At 34.1% G+C, this 12,242-nt stretch overlaps 1 protein-coding gene across 1 annotated transcript; it reads left to right on the top strand.

The window, feature by feature from the left end:
- Positions 1–405: 405 nt before the first annotated feature.
- On the top strand, positions 406–2,951 carry LOC145057919 (galactolipase DONGLE, chloroplastic-like). Its single transcript, XM_079005833.1, has 3 exons — positions 406–595; positions 1,504–2,621; positions 2,688–2,951. Exons 1-3 carry the CDS (start codon positions 406–408, stop codon positions 2,949–2,951), a joined length of 1,572 nt encoding a protein of 523 aa, XP_078861959.1.
- Positions 2,952–12,242: the final 9,291 nt, after the last annotated feature.

The raw sequence follows: 12,242 nt of genomic DNA, 5'->3' as shown, positions 1-12,242 counted from the left end.
ATATCATCACAAATCAGCAGGCTCTGTATATACTTCATATTAATTTAACTGGAATTAGCAGAACCAAAAACAATCAAAAACTGTAAAATTCAAAGAAGCTTTCACACTTTAATAACCAGAATCATCAACGATGACAAAATTCAAAGAAGCTTTCACTTTATTCATTTCTATAACCAAGAACAATTAAAGAAAGAAACTAATATATGAACAAATATTGACTATAAGATGAAAAATTAGCATAACCCAAGTGAAAAGCTAAGCTTAATTCAAGATCTAATCAGGGAATTTCAACATTTGGATGATTACCTTTGCAGTTTCAGTATCGTCGGGAACTTTGTATAGGTTGGCAGTATCATCGGGAATAAAGGAGTTGAAGGCATCAGAGGGATTATAGAGGAGCGGAGGATGTCGGAGGGGAAGGAACAAAGACAGAGGATATTGAAGGAGAAGGAGCGACAACACAATCTTGTAGATGACTGGAATGCGATGACAATCTTGGAAGGCAACAATGATCTTGGAAGGCGCGCAACAACGATCTTGGAAGACAACAACGATCTTGGAACAGACAGAATGCTTAGAAGAAGAAGAAATTGCCGTTTTTGATGTGAGAGAGAGAGAGAGAGATAGCAGTGAAATTGATAATGCGATTGAGATGGAATGAGTAAGAAGAAATGAACCCTAGCAATGGTTTGACGATTTTGCCCCTGAAAATTTTGAATTCTATTGACTGTATTTTGACCGATCAGGGCGCCCAACTCCGCCTAGTTCCGATTAGGTCCGACTTTGACCCAAACCGATTACATAGGCCGATTAGGTATAAACGTAATCGGTTGGAGACCGCCTAACGCCTAGGCGCATTGAACTGCAAATCTAATCTACTTCTAAGCTAACAACACCTATTCCACCTATGTCCACGACGAGACTTGAACATTCGATCTCAAAGAAGGAGGACACCACCTGATACCGCTGGGATATAAATCTAAAACTTTCGGATACCAATTTCTGCTCTTAGTTTAATATGTTATATAAACCAAATAAAAAAAAAAACATAAGTACGTAGAAAGAAGGTATGTAACCGTCGTTTGTTTATAATTATTATGCTTCCTAATCTCGTTTTCCACTCTCAGCCGCAAAACAAAATAAACTATTTTTTGTTTACTTTTTTATTTTCAACCCCACCGACCACTAAAAGTCATGACACGTGTCCAACATATAAACCAATATCCCGATTTCCTGTTTATATAATTCCGGTCACCTTCCTCGCCATTCATGCGATTTTGCTTATTCCCAATTCACTTCCTTCCGAGAACAGGTAAAACTGTAATACATACATATATATATATATATATATATATATATATATATATATATATATATATATATATATATATATATATATATATATATATATATATATATATATATAGTCCATTGCAGAGCTTTGCTTAATCTCTCTGAGTCAAAACCTTGCTAAACATGATTTAATCTTGATAAATCTCTTAGCCTTTCTTTGTAATCAAATTCCTGCAAGCTCTCGAATGGCTAAGTCAGTGTTTGATGTAAAGAACACTCCATGCATGAATCTTGTTTACTTCCCAGTTGATTATACCAAGATCATCACCACCAAAAAACCATATTCTTGCAGACCTGATTTCAGAAAGAAGATATGTAGCACTACTGTTGCAATTACGTCTTTACCCTCCTCACTTTCACATGCTAGGGTTTCTACCATATCTCCAAGTTTACCTCTTAACTGGAGAGATGTTCAAGGTTTAAACAACTGGGAAAATCTCATCCAACCCTTGAATCCTCTTCTCCAACTTGAAATCATTCGTTATGGAAAGTTCGTTACTGCTTCCTATGACGCTTTTGATCTGAACCCCGATTCCAGTCGCTACTTGACCTGCAAGTATGCCAAGAACCGAATGTTCATGGAGGTAGGGTGGGCTGACTGCGGTTATGAAGTTACAAAGTATGTTTACGCCACCCCTGACATCAACATTCCAATCCAGAATGGTGGTTCGTGTGCGCGGTGGGTCGGGTACATTGCTGTGTCGTCAGATGAAGAGGTAAAGAGGATTGGGAGGAGGGATATTTTAGTAATTTTCCGTGGCACGGCTACTTATCCTGAATGGATAGCGAACTTAATGAGTTCGCTGTCTCCAGCTAGGTTGGATCCTAATGATCCAAAACCTCATATCATGGTCGAGGCTGGGTTCCTCAGCTTGTACACTTCTTCTGAGACCAATGTTAGATTTGGTGTCGGAAGTTGTCGTGAGCAGCTTATTTGTGAAATTTCTCGCCTTTTAAGAAGGTATAAACACGAAGATATGAGCATAACGTTAGCCGGTCATAGCATGGGTAGCTCGTTAGCCCTGCTACTCGCATACGACATTGCAGAACTAAGACTAAAACAACCCACGGTCCCGCTTACAGTTTTTTCATTTGCAGGACCGAGGGTTGGGAATGTTCGTTTTAAGGAACGGTGTGAGGAGTTGGGGGTGAAAGTTCTTAGAATCGTTAATGCAAAAGATCCTATAACAAAACTCCCAGGAGTTATATTCAATGAGACATTTAGCCCTTGGACATGTGCTTGTTATGCTCATGTTGGTATAGAATTGGTACTTGACTGTTTAAAGACAGATGAAGAGGAGAACCTTGAAATACCTGATTACATGATAGATAAGATTGTGAAAAGGGGAATGAATGTGATGGATTTCCTCAAGATCGATGATATTCTATGTGTTCACGACATGCAGACATATATCGATATGATAAAGAACTGTCCAAGGAGATCGAAAATTCGACAAAAAAGGGTGGATTTGATCAAAAATTTGAAAGAAATTAACATGAAATTTTCAGTACCATGGAGATATGCTGCAATAACATTTTTGTTGTACCATGGTTGTGTAATGTTTGCAAATATGATGAGTTTAGCTAATTACCCATAGATGAATCTCCTTGAAAACATTAATAATTTCGTAAATAACAAGGTTCTCTTCTTGTTTTTTTAGTTATGAAGAGTTAGAAAAAGTCCACGCATTAAGGTGAAAGTTTTGTCGTTCTTTGTTGAAAATAACATTTTACAATAATTGGACCCAACCAATTATATATGAGATTCCATGTTATAATCTTGGAGGGGTCATCTATGAAATAGATAGCATAGATGAATTGTGTAAAGTGTAAACGTGTAGGTGGTTATTGTGGTGAATTTTATTTACGCGATATTTGGTAAATTTATTTAAACAAATAAAGTATAACAAAAACGGGGATTACATGAATACAATATACTTTTTATTCATGTTTTCTTTTTTCTTTCCTTCAGTTTTTAGGTTTAGGGAACAAACGTTTTTGTGTTTCTCCGACATGCTTTTAAAGTCAAAAGTTGTTTGCTTGTATCCATCTTAATGGCATAAGTTTTCTTACGTAAAAGGTATATAATTCATTTTATATAATAATGTTAACTCCATGACTAATTTATCAATATTGAATGTAATGTTTTAATTATAAGTTGAAAATGTTTAAATGAAAATCTTTGGTTGGCTCTCTCATTATACATTTGCATGTAATGTATTATGACATGTTTGATATTATGGAATAAATGGAAAATGAATCGAATACATCAAATAGTGTCCTCGACTTCCTTCTGGAAGTGTAAAAATATTTATATGTTTTAAGTATTAGTACGCAATACAAAAAAAAATTATGCGTAATTATAGGTCCAAAAATAAACAAATATGGTGCAACAAATAGTAGCTCAAACGTTAACAAAAAATAGCTCAATGGAAAACGATTAGTACACAACAGTTTTTTTGCCATAAACAATAATTTATGTATTATTGAGTTGTACAGTATAAAATTTTAAAACATCAATTGTTATGTATAGAAAAAAATTGTTGTGTACAAATCATCTCCTAAGTAATTAATAACCCAATGCAGAAAGACCAAATGTGTTTGTGTTCGTGTGATCCAAGCAGCAAAATGAAAACCGGAAGCAAGAGCTCAAAGAGGGAAAGAAGTAGAGAAAGAAAAAAAAAACACCACCACCGCTACAAACCCTCTGTGAAGCTATCGACCCTCGTTCTTCCAAGGAAAAACGAATTTGAGAGCTCTCTTCAAGCTAAAATTGTGCTCTCTCCAAACCCTAGAATGAAACAAGTATGGATCTTTTAAGTTTATGAAATTAGTTGTTTTTTTTTTCTTTATGAAATTAGTTATTGACTTCTTAGTGACTTGTTTCCATTAGTTGTTTTGTTGAGTTGTTGCATTGCTTACTTGTTGAAATATTGAATTCTTAGGGTATATATAAGTATCATTTCCGAATGGTTTATTTTTCGAAGGGCGACGAGAAGAAGTTTGTTGACTTTCTTACAAAAGAGTATCAAGAATATAGTTTAAATCGTCCTTCACCTTATCCATTATGTTGTCCAAGATCTCGGATAGCTTGGAGAGTTCGGTGCTTGATTTTCACTGATTTCAGAATTACCCTTGTCGATAATACGATCGATTTAGTATACATAATTCAACTTATGAAAGAAAGTGTTTACTTAAATTGATAACATATTATCTTCCTAATACTTTCCTAAACATATATTTGCATAACAATCTAGTCATACAAGTTTAAGCATCATCCTAACATCCTTACGGGTATACGCATCTAAACTTTCGTAGTTTAAGCCTAAGAATGTAATCAAACCTAATACGCTTAAACAATGGATCTGATAAAAAAAATGTAAAACACATTCTTTTTAAAATCATAAAAAAACTATTATTTTATGATTACCATGACATTAGATCATAGCTGAACTACAGTTTAATAAAAACTTTTCCAAAAGTTATTAGAGTTCAAAAACTTTTGTGTTACAAAAGATATACATAACCATAGTTTAAGGAAAAAGATAATACATATATGAGACTATTCTAAGTCTTCTAAAATATCTCCACTTACATGTGAACTTGTAGTCCTTAGCCCCCGATCTGGAATACATAGCATTTGAACAAAACAATATATGTACGTCAACGAACTTGTAAGATATATGAGTTTAGACTCAACAAAATAAGTGTGAAACATACTTTAAAACATTTCATAAAACATACAATATAACGAGCTTACAGATTATCCTTATATATGGGTATTTATACCCATTTCCAGTTCACAAGCAGGTCTTTACTAACCATGGGAAAGCTAATCCCATTGTGATCATTTGGGGAGTTCATACACCTCGATAACTATGTCACGATGGTAGGTACCATCTCAATAGTGTCTCATTCGTCTTGTTATGGGGATATGTTTAGAACTTTCCCATTTATTAATCAGAACATAAGAACATTAAACTTTGAAAACGATAAATATTTAGGATGCTAAAGCTTTTATATTAAACTACTAGTTGTGACGTTCAAACCATTCACATAAAAAACATAGTATTCAAGTATTAAGATACTTGACATTATATATATATATTCACATAAAACATTTGTTTTGTTATGTATTTATTTAAATTCATGTATACTCACCTTAACTACTTAGTAAGGTCTAACTATAATTTTTATCATTTTCTTGGCGTTCCTTGACTGTTATGCCTTCAACTCCTATCTTATTATTACATAAAGCTCATATCAACATAAATTGATCCATTATGAATTTAATTCCATTTCATATTCAATACAATCATTGACTTGATTGTTTAAACTTTACATTTCAAACTTTTGTCACAAAACTAATTAAGCTCTATGTATATCATGTTGGGTTATAGGTCATTCTTAAACACATGACTATAACAGTGGAAGACTTAAACTATCCATAAGTGCTCATCCAACCTTTAATGATCTAGGTTTCAATCTATTACTGCAACCACTAGATAAATAGAATAACATACCTCTTTTGTAACTAGAGACTTTCTGGCTTGCGATCTTATCCTTACAACCTTGCTTGGATGAGATGATCCAAAGTAGAATCCCTTTAATAGTTCACACTCAAGACACCAAATAGTGAATCAAATGAAAAACATGAGATAATATCGAATTCTACAAACTCTAATGAGGGTTAAGAATTTCTTACTTAAGAGAGAATGGAGAGAATGACCGAAAATTGTAATCCAAGAAATAAAAAAAGGCTTGATCCTTAGCACCCTATTTATTGTCTATAGTTACTTAGTCCCAAAGCACTCCAATCCCATGTGGGATAAGCCTATATTTCGTCTTCTTCCTCATCCCTTAGGATTTCTGGAATATTACAAATAATTAACTTTTAATTGATTAATATTCAACCCCTTGAATTAATTAATTCTCAATTAGGTTAAAAATAGTTTCTAACTAATTTAGCAAGTCATGACAAATTATTAAACTAATTTTCTCCTAAATTCCATTTCCTTTTAATTTCTCAAATGTGTCATGAGTACAACCAAAAAGGACCATGCTATTATTAGAAATATTACCAATAGTAAATGATCTTGGTCACTCTTTCTAATAGTATCCCACTTCGAAAAGTCATCAATTGTACGAGGTATAATGCTTCTCAAATAATCCACAAAGTGTTAGCCATCTAATGCAATTGCCAAACTCTGATCAAATCAAGATTCAACCCTAAGATAATTGATCAATTATTTATTTTGTTCTTCAAGATATATGTATGAACCTGAGACATAGATAATGGTCAATCTCAGTGTTCAAGATTATATTTCCTGATAATGATTTGTAACGACCACATCAAACTACTAAATTGATCATATCAATTTAGTCAAAGCTTGGTCAAGCACTTTTGGATGACAACACCAAATCATTGAGGGGCCCATATATATCACTTCTTCTGTTAGGGTGGAAGGAATAAATAAACTTTGACTACATAGTTTCTATCTACTCATCATATCATACATGGACATACTCTATATTAGTACCATTTACGAATAGTGTTGGAGTAAACCAATGTATAACAGACTTGTAAAGCAAAACAACTCACTTATCTTATTTTGAAGAATAAGAGATATGATCATCTTAGAATTGTTGGGTTTTGAGCATTCTAACACTCCTAAGGTGTACATGCAACCCTAGAAACCTTGGATCTATGTTTTACTATGATACATGCAAAATTGATTTTCCAAGGTTTTTAACTTATCTAGCATACCATGGGGAACTTTTAGACATAAATGTTAGAAGAAGAACATACCTTTTGTAGTTTGGATTCCTTGAGAACCTTGTGAGCCTAGCACCTCTAGTGTGATGCCTCAAATGTCTCACACAACACCAAATACACTTGGAATAACCTTGAGAGAAATAGAACACTTCTAAAATTGGCTATGCCCTCTTGTTCTCACTAGTGGCCGATTTTGGTTGCTCACATATTCCTTTTATAGTGTGTCATAAGTAGGGTTACACCATGTAAACCCTAACTTGACATGGCTCTTCATTTCCATGGTCCATGGGGTCAAAGACACCATGGTGCATCCATGGAGCATCCTATGGGTTTTAGCCCCAACTTGATAATCCATGGAGCATTAGGCCACTATACAAGTAATGAGTGATTTACACAATCAACCCATATATTTAATTAGTCTTCTTTTGATCACTTAATTAATTCGAAATTAATTCTTGATCAATACTAATCAAATAATATTATTAATATATTAGAACTTATAATATATTAATAAACCTTAAGTGTTATTTCTCTCATTTTAGTCTATCCAAATGCATGATGCCATGCAACCCAAATAGACCATGCTAACCGGGTCAAGTACATCCTAGAAATAGTTATGAACTTACACACCTAATCCAACAAGAATTACTTATGAATTGATCCATAAATTAATATCTAAGTGTGTATTGTTCTAATACTTAAATCTCCATTAAGTACTCATAAATATAAGCCACAATCTCTATGTTATGTCCAATAACTATGGACAATCTACTAATAGTCCATGAAAATCTTAAATCACTACTTATTTCTAAGAGTATGATTGATTATGGAGGTTTGAGTAGATTAATTCTCGGAAAGTGGGTTCCAAACATGCAAAACGAAACATAGTAATAAACGAACACATAAATGGCAGCAAACCGGCTTATTATTAAATTCCCACAAAATAATCACCAAATTGGTTACAATTTATATGATTATAAGTTTCAAATTTTATCAAACTATCAACTAAACATTTATACCATATCACTCGCAAATCTAATGCATATGCACCAAGTATGACTATCATGCTTTGTTCTTCATAATCGCTTCGTGAAGGGATCAGTCGGATTCTCCTCTGATCATACTTTATTCATTACGATATCCCCATCCCCAACTCGCTTCCGAACATTGTGATATTTCCTAAGTAATGAGTATATGTCTCGACTTCCCATGATCCTTAGGTTATTTAGTCAAAGCGATTACACCTACATTATCACATAAGATTTCTATGTGATCTATGATGCTAGGAACAACACTAATATCACTGATGAAGTTCTTCAACAATGTATCCTCTTTTGTTGCTTCACTAGCTACAATGTACTCGGACTCACACATAGAGTCTGCCACTTTCTTCTTCTTGGAAATTTTCCAAGTGACTACTCATCCATTGACCAATAATACCCATAAGTAGTATGCCACCAACATACAATACTAGGAAGACTACAACATTCCAATTAGCTTTGACATATACACAAGACTCATCTTCGCTTCAAGAAAATCCAAACTCTTTGAACGTTTCATAAAAACAAATATTTCAGCTGCGAGATGCTTGTTCAAGTCTATAGATGGACCTTTCAAGCTCACACACTCTATTTGGATATTTAGGATCTATAAAATCCTTAGCTTGTGCCATATACACATCCTCTATGATTTTTTCATTAAGATGGTCTTTACATTCATTTGTCATACTTCATAATCATAGAAGGCAACTATGGAAAGTAATATCATAATAAACTTGATCTTAGCTATTGGTGAGACGGTTTCCTCATAATCAATCCCTTGAGTTTGAGTAAAACCCTTCGCAACCAGTCTAGCTTTGAAAGTGTGCACATTCACATCCATATCGGTCTTTTTCTTGAAGATCCATTTACACCCAACGGTTTTAAGGCTAGGTGTAAGATCAACCAAATTCCAAACTTGGTTATCATACATGGACTAAATCTTACTCTCCATGCTCCTTAACATGTAACAACCTCTAGGCTTGCCATCACATCCTTATAGTTGGATGGATCTTCTATACAGGCTAGTGATTCATCATTGATATGTAAATCTCCTTCAATGATAATATGGAAGCCATAGAACTCAAGAGGAAGACGAACTATATTAGATATGCAAAGAGGAGGTGGATCTACGTCATTTCCCTCAATGGGTGGTTCAAACTCCGGTTGAGTGCTAGTGTCAAGTATAGGTTCCACTTCGGTTGACTCTTACAATGATCTTGAGCTCCCTTGGCTTCTTTGGATATTAGTTACCTCTCAAAGAAGAAACCTCTTTGATTGGAAAACACTATTTATCAGAAGGCTTATAGAACAAGTATCCAAAATACTATTAGGGATAAACCACCACGAAGTAATACTTCTATGATATAGGTTATAGTTTCGCTTTGGCCTCTCGATGAAAAAACTTTGCAACCCTATACTTTCACATGTGAAAGAGAGAGGGACGTTTCCCACTTCATTGCATAGGGTTTTTTTAGCAACCTTCTTAGTTGGTACAAGTTTTAGGATGTGAGCTATTTTTTCTAAGTCGTAACCCTAAAAATGTATTGGAAGTGTAGCACGACTCATCATAGATCAAACCATATCTAATACAATTTGATTTATTCTCTTAGTAACACCATTAAGTTGTGGTGTTCTGGGAGGAGAAAATTATGAGACTATTCCATAATTCGTTAGATGATAGATGAAATCAAGACTAAGATATTATCCACCCTATAGGATCAAAGCATCTTGATCTTCATGCCCATTTGATTCTCTACTTCGTTTTGAAACTCTGTTAACACTACCCACATCTGCTATATTCAACAATAAAAGTCACAAAGTATCGTTCGTCGTGTCGTATGGCAGATTTGAATGGTCCACATACATTTGTGTGTATAACGTCCAACAAATTCTTGCCACTTTCACAGTTACATATGAATGGTGTTTTTTTATCTTTCCAAGTAAGCAAGACTTGAATACATCATTCGAATTTAAGTCAAATGATTCCAAGATGCCATCCAATTAGAGCTTAGAGATGAGTTTCTTGTTTATATGACCAAGACGACAATGCCACAAACAAGACTTATCCAAAACATATTCGAAAGAATCAACGTTTAAAATTTTATTATTAGATTTACTGACGCAAACAATATTCTCATAAATACCATTTCAAGGACTAGCTTTAAATTAAAAAAGAACCATTCTTATAAACTAAAATATCACCATTCTCATTATCAAACGAAAATGAAAAACCATCCTTGAAAAATGCATAAAAAGAAATAATGTTTTTGTGACATATCAAGAGATTAAAAACAATTTAATAATCTAATAGAAACACCACTACTAAGCACGAGCTCGTAATACCTAAACCTTGTAACATCTACGGTGTGTATATTTCCTATGATCAACTTCAGCTGCCCATGCTCTGGCTTCCTACTTTCCCTTAGTCCTTGAATATTCGAGAAAATGTGAGTACCGCATCCAATATCAAAGATTTCAATCATACATATTCTTGATGAGCCACACTCTTTGACTTTGTTCTTCTTCAGATTCTCAAGGGCAGATAAGTTTCTAGTGCCACTTTTATTGGCAATAGAAACATATAGCCTAATTGGGGTCAATGGTATGAGCTATATCAGATTTAACATTTCTCTTCAGAATTTGGTTGGACTATCAAGACTTGTAGTTTCCCTTTCCCTTTTCGAACATAAACATTTTGCCTTTTAGCAGCACCATAATTAATTGCCAAAATAGGAGCAATGGAGTTGTAGTTGTGAGTTTTCAAGATACTCACTTCAGCAGTTTTCAACATTGTCATATAGCTCCATTAAGGTCTTATCCATATTATTCATATTATAGTTCATAATAATTAAGTATCGTATGAACTGGAAAGCGAGTTCAATACCATGTCAATGGCCAACTCCTTTAGGAACTGGACACCTAGACTCTCCATTCTATTTATGTACAATTTCATCTTTTGAACATGTGTAAACACATATGTTCCCTCTTGATTTTTACACACAATAAAGAACTTTAAAATCTTGAAGCATTCTTGTATAGTTTGCTCTTGGAACATTTCCTTGAGCTAGTAGTTTATGTGATATGCACCCTATTTCTTAAAATCCCTTTTAGAGCTTAGAGGACATGGCCCCTACATAAGGAAAACAACCTTATTCGACTCATCATAGGGCTTGTTGTAAGTAGCCATATAATATTTAGTAGAGGTATCAGAAAGTTATGAGACACCCTCATCGAGAACATACTCCTTCCCATACCTCAAGTTGATCCTTAAGGTGCGAATCCAATCTAGGTAATTGGGTCCAGTGAGTATCTCCCTAGATACAATTGATATGAGTCAAAAGTTGGAGTGAGGTGTTGGTGGAGGAGGAGGAGGAAGGTCGTTGTTATTATTAGGATGTGACATCGACAAACAATTAGTTTGATTAATCCTTAAAAATAATTTACCCAAAAACAATTATTTAACAAGGCTAGTATCCATATTTGTCTTTACGATGTATAAAGGGATGTCGTAAATACACCACAAAGTTATTTAGGCAGGCAATACTCTTCGCTAATTTCAGTCTCTATGAAACTCATAGATCTTTTGAGATTCATTGACTATCAATGGCATTCTACTCTTGGATTATGCTCATCTCAATTCTAAGACATGGAAGTCGTGAATCATAAAACATATGGTGAATCAACCATACAAAAACCGTGTGATCCTGGGTTAAAGTTACACTTGAGAATCACAAGTCCCACATCATTTGCTACTTATACTCTAAAGTTGACGTGTCAGTAAACCACACACACCTTATCAACATATTATAAATAAAATATATGTATTTCAAGGGTATCACATGATTCGTGTTTTAGTTATATAAAATGAGATTTTGTTTTAATAATTTTAAGTTAATACTTTTAACTTGAATAATATCCCGTGAAACCCTTTCGGTAACTACACTCTAAAATTGAAAAGAGGCGGTGAGGGTGGTAAGAAATGAGTTTTTAAAAACCGACCTCATTAGGAATCAAAACAAGCTCCTTAAACCTCTCTTCTAGCATTAGAGTTGGTGAGCTTGGTCATGGTAAGA

The sequence above is a fragment of the Lactuca serriola genome, chromosome 1, assembly GCF_051521515.1.
Source record: "Lactuca serriola cultivar US96UC23 chromosome 1, Lser_US96UC23_V15, whole genome shotgun sequence".
Classification (NCBI taxonomy): Eukaryota; Viridiplantae; Streptophyta; class Magnoliopsida; order Asterales; family Asteraceae; genus Lactuca; species Lactuca serriola.
The sequence above is the reverse complement of the archived record's forward strand: the minus strand, read 5'-3'. Positions and strand labels throughout refer to the sequence as shown.

Bases quoted from the DNA above. Each gene is read 5' to 3' on its own strand.
- LOC145057919 (XM_079005833.1), top strand. From the start codon at position 406: ATGTCGGAGGGGAAGGAACAAAGACAGAGGATATTGAAGGAGAAGGAG. The intron at 596-1,503 runs GTTTTTGATGTG...TAAATCTCTTAG, and splicing joins TAGAAGAAGAAGAAATTGCC to CCTTTCTTTGTAATCAAATT. The intron at 2,622-2,687 runs GTACTTGACTGT...ATGATAGATAAG, and splicing joins CTCATGTTGGTATAGAATTG to ATTGTGAAAAGGGGAATGAA.